At 46.0% G+C, this 19942-nt stretch overlaps 1 protein-coding gene across 3 annotated transcripts in view; it reads left to right on the plus strand.

The window, feature by feature from the left end:
• Positions 1-10721: 10721 nt before the first annotated feature.
• Positions 10722-19942, plus strand: part of ANKLE2 (ankyrin repeat and LEM domain containing 2) — a 116695-nt gene continuing 107474 nt past the window's right edge. The window contains exons 1-2 of one of the 3 annotated variants that reach the window (XM_073628492.1): positions 10726-10865; positions 12381-12575. Coding sequence is in view for 1 of the 3 variants with exons in the window: in XM_073628478.1 (XP_073484579.1) it covers positions 11215-11398 (184 nt within the window). In the remaining 2 variants the exon portion in view is untranslated. The other 2 variants (XM_073628486.1, XM_073628478.1) reach the window with 2 other exon arrangements.

A 19942-nucleotide genomic window follows, 5' to 3' on the forward strand; every position in this document is an offset into this window, starting at 1 on the left:
CCGGGGACAAGGTAAGTAACGCCGCCCCAGGATCCTGCAATGCGATCCCGAGTGTGGCTCGGGGTTACCGCTAATGGGACTGAATTTTAACCCCGAGCCACACTCGGGAAAACCGCCAGGGAGGCTAACAGTATGGCTGTTGAAGCCCAGATGCTGAGACTCAGAGAGATGTTGGATTCAGTTAACCTCACTATACTAAAAGCTACGAAAACTGCCACACTTGGAAAGCTTATTTCAGCTGGTGTATTTCTAGAAGGTTCCAACCCTGTTTTTTAGTTAGGATAATTATCTCCGCTCTTCAGGTGGTAGTGGACAGCAAGATGGATTTTCATGGGTCACGTGTCAGCCCTGGCTATTCTTCTTCAGAGGCTTTTGGCCATACATTAGTTATCTCAGACCTTTGTACAAGTATTGGAGTCAGCCATTTTACTCTTCCATTTGATCTCTGCATAATTCATGGTATCTGAACTTGGTTTGGTCAGTCCTCCAGTCCTTTTCTACAAGGCGGCAATCAATTCAGCTAGGACAATATCTGAGCTGCTTGCTCTGTGCTTCAAATACCCTTTTTAGTTCTCTACAGGGATAAGGTTGTACTTAATACCAAGACCTGAATTTTTACCAAAGGTAGTCTGTTTTCCACCTAAATAAAAACGTGCTGCTCCTTCACATGCTTTACAGCCTAAACCTCTAATCAGGAGGTCTGTTTAATTTTTGTCATTACAGAAGGTCCAAGATTGGAGCTCTGGCATTTAGCGCCTGAATTTCTACGAGGGTTTGCTATGCTGCTGTTTTGGTGTATGAATCAAAAGGGAAGAATCCCCCTTTCGTGTCTGAGATTATTCCACCAGGGTTGTGAGTGCATCTTGGACCTTTCTCCACCAGCCTTCTATATGCCAAGTTTGTAACCTGGGCTTCGAACCACACCAAATTTATGATGATGTGTCTGTACCACTGGATGCTAGTTTTGGTATCAAGTAGTTGTAGGCAGCTTTCCAAGCTCCAGTTTTGTTGTTGCTCTAGTTTTCCTGCTGTTATTGTTGTTGGAATTGCCTGTCCCATAGTTCCTACCTGCTTGAGGATCTCCCACGATTCAGTAATATGAGTGTCCCTCAGAAAACAGTGGCTTAGTGGTTAGCACTTCTGCCTTGCAACAATGGTGTCAGAGGTGAAATTCCCAGCAAGAACACTCTAAGCTTAGGGTTTGCATGTGAGTTAGGGACCTTCAATTTTAAGCTCCTTCAGGACAGGGACTGATGTAAATCTACAGTATGTAAATTGCTGCATAAATCGTTGGTGCTACATGTTTTGTACTTGCCACAAAGTCACTTTCTTGGAGTTTATTAAAGTGGTTCTAAAGGCAAAAGTTTTTTTTTCACCTTAATGCATTCTCTGCATTTAGGTAAAAACCTTCCAATGTCTGTGCCCCCCCCCCCCCCCCCACAACCACCCCCACCTCAGCTATAACATTCATACTCCTGCAGTAAACCAATAGAATAACACAACTGTCACAGATGTGCATCTGCATACTATCTTTCGATGTACACTACTTTGCTTTTGTACCATTTACTTTTTGACTTCACCAAAACTAATAAAAAGCAAATTAAGAAAAAAATGTCTATCTGCCTATTTTTTCAAAAGGGGAGGATACACTTGTGGGCAGGGCCACCACACCTCTGCATGCTTGGGAGTACATCTCTTATCTCGTGTACATGTTTATCAATGCCTGGAACGAGTGAGGGCCGTGTTCATGTGAAAGTCAAAAAGTCAACATTAAGGCAGAACCCCTGCTTAGAAATGAACCATAAACTGTGTGTTTATGTAGTGTAATGTACTAGAGCAAGGGTAGGCAACCTCGGCCCTCCAACTGTGGTGAAACTACAAGTCTCATGAGACATTGCAAGACCCTGACAATCACAGGCATGACTCCTAGAGGCAGAGGCATGATGGGATTTGTAGATTCACCACAGCTGGAATGTAGAGGTTGTCTACCCATGTACTAGAGAGTGTAATGTATTAGAGAGTGGCTCTTTGTAAAATGTACTGTCCCATGCCCTTTCCACCAGAACAGCATACCTCTGCCGCCTCACTCCCAGTGACAGAATGGGATCCCACCATGCACCTATCGTGGACCTTATGCATGCACTCAATTAACTCCTTTATCTCTTATGTACCATGCGGCTAGGTACATGGGGTCTCCCTACCATGGATTTGGACCCTCTCACTAGCGGAGGACCTGTCACTCATGCCAGGTTACATGCTTTACAAGGGACTCTTCTGCCAAGTTAACCCTTTGTTATGGTTTTCCTCCTGTACCTCGAGTGTGCTTTACAGGCCCTGGTCTTCTGATATTCCATGTACCACCATGCACCCCTCTTGAATACCCTCAGACAAGGCTCTAGACAGGCTTAAATGCTCTACTGCAACTCTTGTAGTGGAAATATCACAGTCACATCAAACATGTTCACAGAACCTTAACTATCCTATATTGCCTACATGTACCTTAAAAGGAAGATATCCATATATGGAAAAGTCATGCAGGTGCAGTCCTTCGGGTGGAAAGTTGAATAATGCTCCGTGCAGGATTGAGGGATGTGCTGTTTTACTCCCAAGTTCTCCCCCGGTACAGAGCTAACCCCTTTCCCCCATTCCAGTACAGATCTCTCTTCTCCACACATCCTCTGAAAGAATGGGGCTGCTGCAAAAGAGCAGCTACAACTTACCTATCCCCGCCAGCAGCCTGCATGGCAAAGAAGGAGCTTCTGTTGAAAAATTGATTGGACATCTGTAGTTTTTGCATAGGCGAGCCATTTCATGATACATATACAACCACGTCATTGCTGTGCAGCCTCCTCCAATATGGTCTATGGAGAGGAGCACCCATTGCATTGTTGGAGATCTCGGTTTTATGGGGGTCTATAGGGGGGGGGGGGTTTATTTGTGTCTGGAAAGGTAGGCATGTGTGATCCCACCAACAAGAAGATAATCCTTTTTATACAGCAATGGGCTTAATTTACCATACAGCAAATCTCAAACTGCGGTCTGCTGGTATGTGCCGGTTGGACTGCAATGATAAAAAGAGCCAATAAAGCATTAGTAGTAGTGGGAAGGTGAAGCTGCTACCGCTATGGCTTCGCCTGAACCCTCCAGTGGTAAAGATGTTGCCGACCCACCTCCCTGCCCAAACCGAGCCGGGACACTCGCCCTCAGCTTATTTCCACTCACCAAATGCAAGTGGAAATTTTGAGGGCTGTATATACACTGGCATATTGATCTCCACGCTGGCACCATGAAAGAAGTGCAGAAGCACTTCTCTTATGGCAAATCTGGTCACAGGGAGATCTTTCTCACCTCCCTGTTGGCACACAGAGAGATAATGCTAATGTGCACAAGGTGATAAGGGTGTGCCCAGGCACCTCCGGCACACCCCATGCGCATGCCTATGCACTTGACTCTAATCTTATAAAATCCCTGATATTGTGCAAGTGTAAGAATTGATGCTGGTTAAAAGCCGAAGGGTAGTCACACCAAATATTGATTTGATTTTGTAAATTAATAATAATAAACTATGTTTTCTACCAAAGCCCTAGCCTCACTCTGTTCAAGGGTTACTTTAGTTGTGCAAACGGTTTAGGCAGGTGTAAGGAAATGCTGTAAAGTATGCTTTCAAATTACACACAAACTGGCCACATTATTAGGTACACCTGCTCAGTTGCTTGGTAACACAAATTTCTAATCAGCCAATCACATGGCAGCAACTCAGTGCATTTAGGCATCTAGACATGGTGAAGATGACTTGCTGAAGTTCAAACTGAGCATCAGAATGGGGAAGAAAGGGGATTTAAGTGACTTTGAACATGGCATGGTTGTTGGTGCCAGGCGGGCTGGTCTGAGTAGTTCAAAAACTGCTGATCAACTGATCTTTTCACACACAACCATCTCTAGGATTTTCAGAGAATGGTCCAAAAAAGAGAAAATATCCAGTGAACGGCAGTTGTGTGGATGAAAATGCCTTGTTGATGTCAGAGGAAATGAGCAGACTGTTTCGAGATAATAAAAAGACAACAGCATGTTTCCTCTTGGTGATAGCTACAAAATCCTTGTATATCCTTAGACCGTTGGGTCCATATAACTACTGTTATACATGTTCATCTATTCCTGAATTTTCTTCTATAAAATACTATGGAAATATAAAAAGACAACAGTAACTCAAATAACCACTCGTTACAACCAAGGTATGCAGAAGACCATCTCTGAATGCACAACACATCTAACCTTGAAGCAGATGGGCTACAACAGCAGAAGACCACACCGGTGCCACTCCTGTCAGCTACGAACAGGAAACCGAGGCAACAATTTGCACAGGCTCACCGTAATTAAACAAAAGAAGATTGGAGAAATGTTGCCTGTTCTGATGAGTCTCAATTTCAGCTGTGACATTCAGATGGTAGGGTCAGAATTTGGTGTAAACAACATGAAAGCATGGATCCATCCTGCCTTGTATCAACGGTTCAGGCTGGTGGTGGTGGTGTAATGATGTGGTGGATATTTTCTTGGCACACTTTGGGCCCCTTAGCAACAACTGAGCATTGTTTAAACACCACCCCCTACATGAGTATTGTTGCTGACCATGTCCATCCTTTTATAACTACAGTGTACTCCTCTTCTGATGGCTACTTCAAGCAGGACAATGCACCATGTCACAAAGCTCAAATCATTTCAACCTGGTGTCTTGAACATGACAATGAGTTCAGTTGTACTCCAATGGTCTCCACAGTCACCAGATCTCAATTCAATAGAGCACCTTTGGCAGTGGCGGCTGGTGCTCAAAAAACATCAATTGCAGCCTCACTGTGCCATCAAATGCAGCCACTGTGCCCATCAATTGCCGCCACATCAAACGCAGCCAATGTGCCCATCAATTGCTGCCACTGTGCCATCAAACGCAGCCAATGTGCCCATCAAACGCAGCCACTGTGCCCATCAATTGCCTCCACTGTACCATCAAACGCAGCCACTGTGCCCATCAAATGCAGCCACTGTGCCATATCAAATGCTCCCACTGTACCATCCAATGCTGCCACTGTGCCCGCCGTCTGCACTTCCTGTCTCGGTGGGACAGCTCCTCGATGTCTTCTCCTGTCCTTTTCCCGTCCTCTGCTATGATTGGACGCATGATAGGCGTCCAATCATAGCGCCTTTAGTTTCAGCCAATCAGTTGACAGGTAACAGATCCGAGCACCTGATTGGCGGAGATACGGTTTAGTGTTAGGAAAGCAAATAAATATTCACTTTTTTGACGCCTATTAGAGCCTATGGCTCTAATCAGGTGCTTAAACCCCCCCCCGCCCCTGTAATTCAGTCGCCCGGCGCCCGAAAAGGGGTCATGCACCCTTATGGACACACCGCCACTGACCTTTGGGATGTGGTGAAACAGGAGATTCGCATCATGGATGTGCAACCCACAAATCTGCAGCAACTGCGTGATGCTATCATGTCAATATGGACCAAAATCTCTGAGGAATGTTTCCAACACCTTGTTGGATCTATGCCAAAAAGAATTAAAGGAGAAGTACAGCCAAAGCTTGTTTGGCTGTACTTCTCCTATGGATCACAGGAGTGCAATTCGATTTGCACTCTTGTGACCCGTTTTCAGCAGCAGGCGGGCTAAAGTCTGCTTTCTGCTGATGTCACAGAAGTCGGTCCAGGTACCGTGTCATTGTGACAATAAAGTCTGGATCCGCCAGGTGCCTGGACTGACACCCAGCTCAGCCTCTTAGCGAGCTGCTGAGAGACTGAGCTGGCCGCCCCAGCCCCTTCCACAGCCCAGCGATCCAATGAGCAAGGAGGGAGCAGAGCAGAAAGCTGTGACTAACAGTCAGCTGCTCTCTGCTTGGGGAGCTGTCAGAACTGAGTGATCGGTGATGTTTGATCGCTCAGTTCTCAGTGTAGAGGCACCAGGGGACAGATGCAGCATCAGACCCATGCTGCATCCACCTAGGTAAGTATGAATCTAAAATAAAGCCCAAACCCATACTTCTCTTTTAACCACTTGCTCCCACATCACGTACCTGTATGTCAGTGGTTGTATCGGCGTGATACCAGCTGCAGGCATCACCCCAGTACCATTTTTTAGAGCCAACAGTCGGCTCTCATGTAATAACAACCAATGCAGCTAAGCAGCTCTGTTATTACCAGCAGCGAGAGAGGATGACCCCGTCCCCCAGCCGCCTTACACTGCTTGCCTGGGCTCTCCCGTGACCCCGGGAGACCCGAGTAACCAGCCAGCACGTCCACCAGCTAGCCGGAAACCTGAACGGTCTTGGATATGGCAACCCAGAATCGACATCATGACATCACTTCTGGTTTACTGGAACCTTAAAGGTGCCAGTTTTAAAAAATAGTAAGTATTCAAAAATGTCAATCGGCGTTTTGTAGGCTTTCAAGTGCAACGGAGGGATTTGGAGATCCCTCCATAAAGAGTACCTGTCACATGCCTATTGCTGTCACAATACAATAAATACATTTTAAAGCAACAATGCAAAAATAAGAAAAAATAAAGGCGAACGTGTGCATTGGTCCTGAACGCACGCAAACCGTGATCGTCCCACACATGCGAGGTATCACTGCGAACTTCAAATCATGGACAGTAATTCTAGCACTAGACCACCTCTGTACATCTTAGGCCCCTTTCACATGATTGGCCCACAAAGATCGGCCTGTCTGTTTTTCAGACAGATCTGAGCGGGCCACCCATTGACTTGTATGGGCAGGTGGATGTCAGCGGAGATGTGTCCGCTGACACCCGCCTGCCATCCGATCCGTTGTGATCCGCTGAAAACAGAAGGATGGTGATACGTTTGCCATCCATCCAGTGGATCGGATGAAAATGGACATGCTGTCCGTTTTCATCTGATCTTTCCATAGAGAACAGCGGGGCTCTGATAGGTCCATCCCTGCACAGTGAGCGGAGGCTAGGGTGCCCACATGTCTCGGATTGCCCAGGGCAATCTCGCAATTAGCAGGTCTGTCCCGGGTCCCGGGCACCCTCGGAATTGCCCGCCGGCCCTGGACTTATATGATACTGTTTAAAATATCCCTCACATCACCACTGTCAGTCACTGACAGCCTGTGGTGGACCCCTAGCTGGTGAGACCCCCTTTTACATGAGCCGTTGGCTCAGTGCCCAAATTGTTGCTAGCTGCCGCCTCGCATCTAGTAACCGGTGACATCACGAGGAGGAGAGAGGCAGAGACCCCAGCATTCACAGCGGGGAAGATTTAACTTCCTCCTCTGCGCCTACTGATTAGCTCCACCCACCTCCTCCCTGCATCGTTCAGCAGCATGCAGAAGTGCACAAAGGAGAGATGAGTTTTCTAGAAAGGCAAGTGAATCCAAAGCACTCACCATGGACAGGTCACGGTTCAAATCCTCAGTCAGCTCTCCCCCAGCAGCCATCGTTCTGTGCTGAACTGTCAGCACTTCTCAGGAGCTCCAAGTGTGTGCCAGCCTGGAGCTAGCACTGACAAGAGGATGGTAGGCAGATAAGGGGTCAGCAGAAGAGGAGAGGACACTGACAGATGATGGATGGAAGGAGGACACATCCTTAGATATCAGGGAAGGGTTCATGCTGGGATATGACCCCCCCCAAAAGTGAAGGATTACAGGTCCCAGCATGAACCCCTTAGAACTAAAGATGTGAATCAGTGAAGAACTACAGGTCCCAGCACTAGCATGTGAAATCTATGGGGTAACACCCTTAATTCTCAGGGGTCCATGCTGGGACCTGTAGTTCTTCAATTTGGGCGGGGCATCACATCCTTAGATATCAGGGGTTCATGCTGGGACTTGTAGTCCTTCACTTTGGGGGGATGTGAATCCCCAAAGTGAAGAACTACAGGTCCCAGCATGAGCTGAGGATATGAAACCCACCCGACCCCCCAATATGAGGAGTCACATCAGCGGTGGGAGGGACGTTCACTTTCCCGGGGCTCCGGTGTGTCGGACTGGTGACAGGCTATAGGTGACAAGTAGCACACTGCATCTGGTGGCAGGCTATGGGTGGAAAGTGGCACACTGCATCTGGTGGCAGGCTACGGGTGGAAAGTGGCACACTCCATCTGGTGGCAGGCTACGGGTGAAAGTGGCACACTCCATCTGGTGGCAGGCTATGGGTGGAAAGTGGCACACTCCATCTGGTGGCAGGCTACGGGTGAAAGTGGCACACTCCATCTGGTGGCAGGCTATGGGTGGAAAGTGGCACACTCCATCTGGTGGCAGGCTACGGGTGGAAAGTGGCACACTGCATCTGGGGCAAGCTCAGGGTCTTCACCGATTCTGCATTATGGTGAGTTGAACAATTTCATTATATAATACAATGTAGTACAACACCAGCCATTCACCCGACATATCACCCCTGCCGCCGAATTCCCCCGTCAACCCCGAGACTACATTCCCCCAACCCCCCCCCCATCTTTTTTTTGGAAGGGGGGCAGGGGAGGTGTCCCTGAATGGCTGTTTGGAAATGTGGTCACCCTAGCGGAGATAAACCTGTCATCTGCCTGCTCAGTGGGGATCAACAGAGCGATCCCTGCTGAGTTAGCGGAGTCCGTCCAGCAGATCCGTCCTGTGTGAAAGGGGCCTAAAGTGGTAACCTGTAATGGCTTTTAAAGTGTTGCCTGTGGATAGTAAAATTTACATTGTTTGTCGCCATTGTGCAGACATGCACAGTTTTAAAACGTGACATGTTTGGTATCTATTTATTCAGCGTAATATAATCTTTTATATTTTACAGAAAATTTGGGTTATTTTTTTTGGTATTAAAATGTTAAAAAGTGGATTTTTTTACCCAAAATACCGTGTAACATAAAAAATTGCAAAGCCCACCAATTTCTTCTCTAGGGCCTCTGCTTTAACAAAAGAAATATAATGTTCGGGGGTTCTAATTTTCTAGAAAAAAAAAAAGATTTTTACATGTAAAGAAAAAGTGCCATACACTGACTGGTTAAGTGTTTAAAGCGGAGTTCCACCCAAAAATGGAACTTCCGCTTTAAGTGATGGTGACCCCCTGACATATCACATTTGGCATGTCATTTTTTTGGGTGGGAGGGGGGGAGCGGATACCCTCTTTTTAGAGGCATCCAGCTCCCATTTCCTCCTGGGGCTCCGCAGCACCGGAAGGAAGATCAGCTCTCACCCCTCCCTCACTGCAATCTTCTGGGACACGTCACAGATCCCGTCACAGAAGGTTGCCTGGCCATTCACAGGGCGGCTCGCGCATGAACAGTGCGTGTCAGGTTGTGAAGCCACAGCTGGGCGCCCACAGTAACAATGCAGACACTGTTGAGAGGAGCGGGGCTCCGTTGGTTCGCATCGTCGGACCGTGGCACAGGTGAGTGTCCGATTATTAAAAGTCAGCAGCTACACTTTTTGTAGCTACTGACTTTTATTCTTTTTTTTGCAGCGGAACTCTGCTTTAAAACCACTTCAGCCCTGGAAGAATTGGCTGCTCAATGACCAGGCCATTTTTTGCGATTTGGCAATGCGTCGCTTTAACTGACAATTGCGCGGTCGTGGTGGTATTTGATCATCTCTGTGTTTTGTTTTTTTTTGCGCTATAAACAAAAAAAGAGCGACAATTTTGAAAAAAAAACACAATATTTTGTACTTTTTGCTGTAATAAAAAGCCCAATTTTTTTTTTTTTTAAAAAGCTCATTTTTTCCCTCAGTTTAGGCCGATATGTATTCTTCTACATATTTTTGGTAATAAAAATTGCAAAAAGCGTAAATTGATTGGTTTGCGCAAAAGTTAAAGTGTCTACAAAATAGGGGATAGATTTATGGCATTTTTATTAGTTTTTTTTTCACTAGTAATGCCAGTGATCATCGATTTTTGTCGAGACTGCGACATTAGGGCGGACACATCGGACTCTTTTGACACATTCTTGGGTCGACTGACAATTATACAGCGATCCGTGCTATAAAAATGCACTGATTACTGTATAAATGTCACTGGCAGGGAAGGGGTTAACACTAGGGGGCGATAAAGGGGTTAACTGTGTTCCCTAGGTGCGTGTTCTGACTGAAGGGGGGGGGGGGAATATGGGAGTGACTAGGAGATGACAGATCGTGGTTCCCAGCTCGTAGGAACTCACAATCTCTATCTCCTCTCAGAACAGGGATGTCCCTGTTCTGCCTCTCGTGCCCGGCGGTCACGAGCATTGGCAATAGGGTTGCCACCTCATCCCTTTAAACCCGAACACATATTAATTACACAGGTTCTGAGGCTAATTTAATGCAGATAAGGCACCACGTGAGTTTAATTACCACCCTAATCAGCCACAGAACCCGTGTAATTAATATGTGTCCAGTTTTAAAGGGATGAGCTGGCAACTCTAATCGGCTGCGCAGTGGGCGCACTCGCGCGCCTGCTATCCCGCTTAAAGGGACCAACATACAGCTCGCGGTTCGCGGAATTGTGCCGACCTGCCGCAGTATAATGACGGGGGCTGGTCGGCAAGCGGTTAAGGTAGTTCTGAAGGATAAAGGGGGTCCAACCCGGTACTAGCAAGGTGTGGCTGGTGTGTGTGTGTATATTTCAATGTTTTTTTTTTTGTTATCATTCAGCCGAGAAGAGCTCTTCCACTGATTTGTCTAGCCCCAGCAGAACAACAACATGTCACCAGCTGTACTCCTCTCAGCACACTCGTACTGTGGCGCGAGACAGCTAAGCTCCACCTCGCCACTGTGTCAGGCGCGCCAAGGACAACCCCGTTGCCGTGAGACAGAGGGGTCCTGTCAGGCCGGAGCGGAAGTGTCGCAGCAGGCCGTACATTGGTCCCGGGTGGATCGTACATAAGGCGGAGGAGGTAGGGCGGGTCTGAGTTTTGGAACCGGTACAAGTGTGAGGGAGGTTACGCGTGTGTAAGGCAGGGCGGAGAGCTGTTGGAGTGAGCGCTGAGAAGTGGCCAGGGAGGACAGCACAGTGCTGAGGAGTCCAGCTAAGGCATTGTACACCTCACCGAGCTAGGGCCATAAGAGGACGGTGAAGCCCCTGGAAGGAGGAGAGTGACAGGAAGGGAGCAGGAAGACAACTTGAGCCCCATTGTCCTATCAGCTGGGCGGGGGGGACGCGGCGGGAAAAGCAGGGGACGCGGCCTGTAGGAGTGACGTCTAGACAGACTATAGAAGTCCCGGAGAGTTCTGGTAAAGGGAGGAATGAAGCTTATTTATGACATGCTGTTTGGTTGGGACCCCGCCGTGGGCTACTCGGCCGTGTTGGCCTGTGTATTGGTGGCGGTGGTGGGGTGGCTGCTCCGTCTGGCTGAGAAGAGATTCTGGAAACAGAAGTATTCCAATCCTCCACACTACAACCCGCAGCCTGGCTGGGAGGTTCGGCTAGGTGAGCAGATGCTTTGCTGCTACTTTCTAAAGTCCTATGACTCATCCAGTAATGGCTGCTATAGTGTGCTATGCATGTCTACTTAGAAGGAAACACCTTTTAGGCACCTTTCATACGTGTCTGTCTGTTTTAACTCCTCCGCATGCACAGCGGGGATGAGCCGGTGGATGACAAGTCCGTCCCTGCACTCTGTCAGAGAGTCCGCTCTCCCCTTTGGGGGGATTGGATGATTACGGACCGCCTGTCCGTTTTCATCCGATCCGATTGACGGATGGAAAATAGGACATCCATCTGTCTGGATTGATCAGGGCGGATCGGATGTCAGCGGACATGTCACCACTGACATCCGACGCTCCATAGAGCTGTATGGTGCGACCGTTCAGATCCGCCTGAAAAAAAAACTAACAGGCGGATCTGAACGGTCCGCCTGTGTGAAAGGGACCTTGCACTGTCAAGACATTAAATTCATAATAATTCCCCCCCCCAAAAAAAAAAAAAAAAAAGATAATGCAGCTCACAGTTTCCAAAATGTGGTGGCTGCATTTGTTTCCTTTAGGGCCAGTTCACACCACATGCAGTCCCAGGGCGTTTTTTTTTTTTTTCTGCATCAAAAACACATGGAAAGTAGGTTATATGGTTTTCAATGGCATAGATCACACCAGTACATTACATTTCCAGAAAAAAAATAACCCAAATTGGTGGATATTATTTAGTCTCTGTGAAAGTTAGTCTACAAGCTATGGTGCAAATGATTGAAAATTGATCACACCTGATGCGCTGATGGCCTATCATTTCTTGAGGCTCTGAAATGTCAGGAAAGTACAAATACCCCCCAAATTGCCCCTTTTTGAAAAGTAGACAGTCAAAGGTATTTAGTAAGAGGCATGGTGAGTTTTTGAAGTTTTCCCACAATTCTTGGGAAAATAAAGATTAATTTTTTTTTTTCACAAAATTGTCATAACTAGTTATTTCTCACACACAGCCTATGCATACTTCCAATTACACCCCAAAATACCTTCTGCTACTCCTTCCGAGTATGGCGATACCACATGTGGGAGACTTTTACACAGCCTGGCCACACAGAGGTCCAACATGCAGGAAGCACCTTCAGGGGTTCTAGGAGCATAAATTACACCTCTAACGACCTATTACATTTGTCAAGGCCCTGGAGCACCAGGTCAGTGGAATTGCCATTTTGGAAAGCAAACACCCCAATGTATAATCTATGAGGCATAATGAGTCTTTTGAACGGTTAATTTTTTTCCACAGAAAATGTGGAAAGAAAATTTAGAACTTATTTTATTTTTTACACAGTGCTCTGTTTATAAGATATTTCTTACTCACAGCATGTATATAGCAAAAATGACACCCCAAAACACATTCTGATACTCCTCCTGAGTATGGCGATGCCACGTGAGACTTTTACACAGCCTGGCCACATGCGGAGGCCCAACATTGAAGTAGTACCTTCAGGCGGTCTAGGAGCATAAATTGCACATCTCATTTCATTCCTACCTATCACACATTTGAAGATCATTGAGCACCAGGACAGTGGAATTGCCCACAAAATGACCCCACTTTGGAAAGCAAACACCCCAACGTATATTCTATGAGGCATGGGCTGGAGACAGGTACGCGGGTACTCTGATGGGCTGGAGACAGGTACGCGGGTACTCTGATGGGCTGGAGACAGGTACGCGGGTACTCTGATGGGCTGGAGACAGGTACGCGGGTACTCTGATGGGCTGGAGACAGGTACGCGGGTACTCTGATGGGCTGGAGACAGGTACGCGGGTACTCTGATGGGCTGGCGACAGGTACGCGGGTACTCTGATGGGCTGGCGACAGGTACGCGGGTACTCTGATGGGCTGGAGACAGGTACGCGGGTACTCTGATGGGCTGGAGACAGGTACGCGGGTACTCTGATGGGCTGGAGACAGGGACTCGGGTTCTCTAATGGCCTGGTGACGGGTACTCAGATGAACTGCGACAGGTACTTTGATGGGTGGTGACAGGTACTTTGGCTGGTACAGGTCCTCTTTATTGGGGGGGGGACAATCAGTGTATGTTGGTGTACACTGTAAGAGGTAACGAGCTGTTGCTGCAATCTCCTCACACACGATCGGTGTGTGAGGAGGAGAACCCGGTAACATATTGTTACCGCGGTTTGTTGACATTCTGTGACTGGCTGTGTTAGGACACAGCCTGTCATGTGGTAATTTCATTGGCTCTTTACTGTGATCGGGGTTGGGCTGTGTCAAGGTGACAAGCCTCGTCCCCGATTGCTGCTCTGTGCGCGCCCTAGGAGCGTGTCTGAGGGACAATCCAAATCCCCGATCACCACGCTGTGGGCCCGCAGGAGCGGCAAGAAACAAAGGATGTCATATGACGCCCGCCCAGGATGGGAGCTCCCCTCTACGGATGTCCTATGACTACAGTGGGGACGGAAAGTATTCAGACCCCCTTAAATTTTTCACTCTGTTATATTGAAGCCATTTGCTAAAATCATTTAAGTCATTTAAATCATTTTCCCCTCATTAATGTACACACAGCACCCCATATTGACATTAAAACAGAATTGTTGACATTTTTGCAGATTTATTAAAAAAGAAAAACTGAAATATCACATGGTCCTAAGTATTCAGACCCTTTGCTGTGACACTCATATATTTAACTTGGGTGCTGTCCATTTCTTCTGATCATCCTTGAGGTAGTTCTACACCTTCATTTGAGTCCAGCTGTGTTTGATTATACTGATTGGATTTGATTAGGAAAGCCACACACCTGTCTATATAAGACCTTTACAGCTCACAGTGCATGTCAGAGCAAATGAGAATCATGAGGTCAAAGGAACTGCCTGAAGAGTTTAGACAGAATTGTGGCAAGGCACAGATCTGGCCAAGGTTACAAAAAAAATTTCTGCTGCACTTAAGGTTCCTTAGAGCACAGTTGCCTCCATAATCCTTAAATGGAAGACGTTTGGGATGACCAGAACCCTTCCTAGAGCTGGCCATCTGGCCAAACTGAGCTATCGGGAGAGAAGAGCCTTGGTGAGAGAGGTAATGAAGAACCCAAAGATCACTGTGGCTGAGCTCCAGAGATGCAGTCGGGAGATGGGAGAAAGTTGTAGAAAGTCAACCATCACTGCAGCCCTCCGCCAGTCGGGGCTTTATGGCAGAGTGGCCCGACGGAAGCCTCTCCTCAGTGCAAGACACATGAAAGCCCGCATGGAGTTTGCTAAAAAAAAACACCTGAAGGACTCCAAGATGGTGAGAAATAAGATTCTCTAGTCTGGTGAGACCAAGATAGAACTTTTTGGCCTTAATTCTAAGCGGTATGAGTGGAGAAAACCAGGCACTGCTCATCACCTGTCCAATACAGTCCCAACAGTGAAGCATGGTGGTGGCAGCATCATGCTGTGGGGGTGTTTTTCAGCTGCAGGGACAGGACGACTGGTTGCAATCGAGGGAAAGTTGAATGCGGCCAAGTACAGGGATATCTTGGATGAAAACCTTCTCCAGAGTGCTCAGGACCTCAGACTGGGCCGTAGGTTTACCTTCCAACAAGACAATGACCCTAAGCACACAGCTAAAATAACGAAGGAGTGGCTTCACAACAACTCTGTGACTGTTCTTGAATGGCCCAGTCAGAGCCTTGACTTAAACCCAATTGAGCATCTCTGGAGAGGCCTAAAAATGGCTGTGCACCAACGTTTACCATCCAACCTGACAGAACTGGAGAGGATCCCCAAATCCAGGTGTGAAAAACTTGTTGCATCTTTCCCAAAAAGACTCATGGCTGTATTCGATCAAAAGGGTGCTTCTACTAAATACTGAGCAAAGGGTCTGAATACTTAGGACCATGTGATATTTCAGTTGTTTTTTTTTTTCTTTTTTAAAAATTATTTTTTTAAATCTGCAAAAATGTCAACAATTCTGTGTTTTTCTGTCAATATGGGGTGCTGTGTGTACATTAATGAGGAAAAAATGAACTTAAATGATTTTAGCAAATGGCTGCAATATAACAAAGTGAAAAATTTAAGGGGGTCTGAATACTTTCCGTCCCCACTGTATAGCCCGGTATTGAAGTGGTTACAGTGTGTGGGTGTGTTTTTTGTTTTTTTTTTGTGTTATGAAGCTGAACACCTTTTTTCACAGCGCAGCTGTGCGGTCACGTGACCACCCACACCTCTCGTTCCCCAATCTAAGGACTACTGTGGGAGGGGCTGCGATTCCCCTCTGATGTCATTCGGGAGGTGACGTGATCACATAGCAGCGCTGTGAAAGAAGGTATCTAGCTTTAATATGAAATAAAAAAAACACACACTGTACTGTATACCTTGCTATAACAGTGGGGATACCAGTAATTGTGCTCAGTGACTTTACAGCCACATGGAATGTGGGCAGGGGCAGGGAGATGTTTGGCACACACACAAACTAGGAATTGGCAGGGAGGGGGAGACTCTGAACCCAGCTAGATAATGGAGGCATGTAAACTGACCACAGCATCTTGGATCAGCAGCCATGATTACTGTGGTCAACACAGCAATAGGCAGGAACTACCAGGTATTTTATGTCATAGAATGGGACAAAGGACACTGCACATGCACTATGCAGTTTATCATGCTTTAATCCTGCTAGATCACTTCAGGCTGGCACCTTTTAGTAGGTAAAGCTATGTACAGTGCCTTGAAAAAGTATTCATACCACCAATTTTCCACATTTTGTCATGTTACAACCAAAAACGTAAATGTATTTTGTGATAGACCAGTACAAGGTGGCAAATAATTGTGAAGTGGAAGGAAAATGATAAATGGTTTTTAATTTTTGTTTTTACAAATATGTGAAAAGTGTGGCGTGCATTTGTATTCCGCCCCTGAGTCAATACTTTTGTAGAACCACCTTTCAATGCAATTACAGCTGCAAGTCTTTTTGGGTATGTCTCTACCAGCTTTGCACATCTAGAGTGACATTTTTGCCCATTCTACTTTGAAAAATAGCTCAAGCTCTGTCAGATTGGATGGAGAGCGTCTGTGAACAGCAATTTTTAAGTCTTTTCACAGATTCTCAATTTGATTTCGGCTTGCACTTTGACTGGGCCACTCTATCACATGAATATGCTTTGATCTAAACCATTCCATTGTAGCTTTAGCTGTATATTTAGGGTCGTTGTCCTGCTGGAAGGTGACCTTCCGCCCTAGTCTTGTCTTTTTCAGACTCTCACAGGTATTTTTCTAAAATTGCCCTGTGTATGGCTCCATACATCTTCCAATCAACTCTGACCAGCTTCCCTGTCCCTGCTGAAGAAAAGCATCCCCACAACATGATGCTGCCACCACCATGTTTCACAGTGGGGATGGTGTATTCAGGGTGATGTGCAGTGTTAGTTTTCTGCCACACGGTGTTTTTTGCTTTTAGGCAAAAAAGTTAAATTGTGGTCTCACCTGACCAGAGCACCTTCTTCCACATGTTTGCTGTGTCCCCCACATGGTTTCTCAAAAACGGGACTTCTTAAGGCTTTCTTTCAACAATGGCTTCTTGCCACTCTTCCATAAAGACCAGATTTGTGGAGTTCCGACTAATAGTAGTCCAGTCCTGTGGACAGTTTCTCACACCTGAGCTGTGGATCTCTGCAGTTGATTAATGCTCTCCTTGCCTGGCCTGTCAGTTTAGGTGGAAGGCCATGTCTTGGTAGGTTTGCAGTTGTACCATACTCTTTCCATTTTCGGATGATGAATTGAAAAGTGCTCCGTGAGATGTTCAAAGGTTGGGATATTTTTTATAACTTAACCCCGCTTTAAACTTCAACTTTATCCCTGACCTGGCTGGTGTGTTTCTTGGCCTTCATGGTGCTGTTTGTTCACTAAGGTTCTCAAATAAACCTCTGAGGGCTTCACAGAACAGCTGTATTTATACTGAGATTAAAGTACACATAGGTGGACTCTAATTACTAATTAGGTGACTTGTGAAGGCAATTGGTTCCACTAGATTTTAGTTAGGGGTATCTGAGTATAAGGGGCTAAATACAAATGCACGCCACACTTTTCAAATTTATTTGTAAAAAATTTTGAAAACCATTTATCATTCCACTTCACAATTATGTGCCACTTAGTGTTGGTCTATCACATTAAAATCCAAATAAAATACATTTACGTTTTTGATTGAAACATGACAAGATGTGGAAAATTTCAAGGGGAATGAATCATTTTTCAAGGCACTGTAAACCATTAAAAATGTGTCTATAGTGTTTTTTTTTAAATCCAGTAATACACTGGGGTTGATTTACTAAAGGCAAATCCACTCTGCATTTCACGTGCACTTGGAAGTGCAGTCGCTGTAGATCTGAGGGGCAGATCTGAAATCGGGAGAAGCTCTTCTGATTTTATCATCCAATCATGCACAAGCCAAAATGCTGTATTTATTTTCCTTGCATGTCCCCCTTGGATCTACAGCGACTGCACTTCCGAGTGCACTTGTAACGCAAAGTGGATTTGCCTTTAATAAACCCCACTTTCTCACCCTGCTCTGCGCATGCTCAGTGGCTCTGCATTTTTAGGCACTGCCTAGTTTGTAGAGGCCGATCTGCTGACAGCCTTGAAGAGGATTCAAACTCTCCTATCCTTTACAGCCAAGGAAGCTGCTTCTGTTTGATCTGCAATTCCCATGGTGCTGCACATATGATCACTTATGACACCAGCCATTTTATGGGTTGACAGTTCAACCCCTTTCACACTGGAGGCGTTTAAAAATAAAATAACCACTTAAAGACTAGCCTCGTTTTGAAATTTTTACAAGTTTAAAAAAAAAAAAAAAAAAATTTTTTTTTTGCTAAAAAATTACTTAGAACCCCCAAACATAATAAATATATATATATATATATATATATATATATATATATATATATATATATATTTTTTTTTTAATTTTTTTTATTTCTAACACCCTAAAATGGCGGTCATTGCAATATTTTTTTTTTTCTTACAAGCGCACTTTTTTTTCGAAAAAATTCACTTTTTTGAATAAAAAAAAATAAGACAACAGTAAAGTTGGCCCAATTTTTTTTTTTTTAGATTGTGAAAGATGCTGTTACGCCAAGTAGATTGATACCCAACATGTCACACTTCAAAATTGTGCCTGCTCGTGTAATGGCTTCAAACTTTTACCCTTAAAAATCTCCATAGGCGACGTTTAAAAAATTCTACAGGTTGGATGTTCTGAGTTAGAGGAGATCTAGGGCTAGAATTATTGCTCTCGCTCTAACGATCGCGGTGATGCCTTACATGTGTGGTTTGACCACCGTTTTCATATGCGGGCGCTACTCAGGTATGCGTTCGCTTCTGCGCGTAAGCTCGTCGGGACGGGGCGCTTTAAAAAAAATTTTTTTTCTAATTTTATTTTACTGATTTTTTTTTCATTTGTGTTTTTTTTTTTTTTTTTTTTTTTTTTTTCGCTGCAGAGACCACCATTTTCATAAACGGGACCGGCTCCTGAAGAGATGGATACCTCGGTTGTGGCAGCAGCTGCTGCCGTTACCGAGATATCCATCTTCAAAGTGCCGACGTATATGTACAGGAGTCGGTCGGCAAGTGGTTAAAAATAGCGCCTGTAAAGTGCTTGGAAAAATGTCTCATCTGCAATCAATCCCAGTGTGAAAGCCCGAGTGCTTTCACACTGGGGCGCTGCGCTGGCAGGACGTCAAAAGTCCTGCAAGCGGCTTCTTTGATGCGCCTTAGGAGTGGCGTATGCACCGCTCTTAAAGCGCCCCTGCCCATTGACGTCAATGGGCAGCGCCGCCAAAAGCGGAGCGGTGCTTTGCAGGCGCTTTTAACCCTTTGTTCGGCTGCTAGCGGGGGTTAAAAGCGTCTCTAAAACGACAGTTTTAGCTGCGCTTTAGTGTGAAAGGGCTCTTAGCAAACCCAGCATTCCAGGAATGTAACAGTTTTTTTGAAACCGTTAAATCGATGGGTTTAGTTCAGCCTTTATGATTTACTGCTGTTCTTGGGCTCTGGCCTTCAGCAAGAAGAAACTGGAGCAATGCTGGCGCCAATTTAAAGCACACACTGATTTTGGTAACCTAATTATTAATGTGGAATGTATGTTCCTTGCTAAAGAACATCGTTGTTATGAGTTCCGCTTTAACCACTTGCCGACCACAGATGTACGTCGGCAGAATGGCAAAGGCAGGTAAATGGGCGTGCCGTGGGAGCGTGCCTGCGGGTCCCGCAAACTCGATGTTCACCGGGGGCCCGCGATTGCGGTGGGGAGAGGCAGAATGGGGAGATGCCTAACAAGGCATTTCCCTGTTCTGCCTAGCAACATGACAGAAATCCACTGCTCCCTGTCATCAGGGAGCAGTGATCTTTGTCATGTTGTAATGAGCCCATCCCCCTACAGTTAGAACATCTCCCTAGGACACACTTAACCCCTTGGTCGCCCCCTAGTGTTTAACCACTTTCCTGCCGTGTCATTTATACAGTAATCAGTGGCTATTTGTAGCTCTGATCGCTGTATAAATGTCAAAAGTGTCTGCCATAATGTCGCAGT

Source organism: Aquarana catesbeiana, linkage group LG01 (assembly GCF_042186555.1).
Source record: "Aquarana catesbeiana isolate 2022-GZ linkage group LG01, ASM4218655v1, whole genome shotgun sequence".
Classification (NCBI taxonomy): Eukaryota; Metazoa; Chordata; class Amphibia; order Anura; family Ranidae; genus Aquarana; species Aquarana catesbeiana.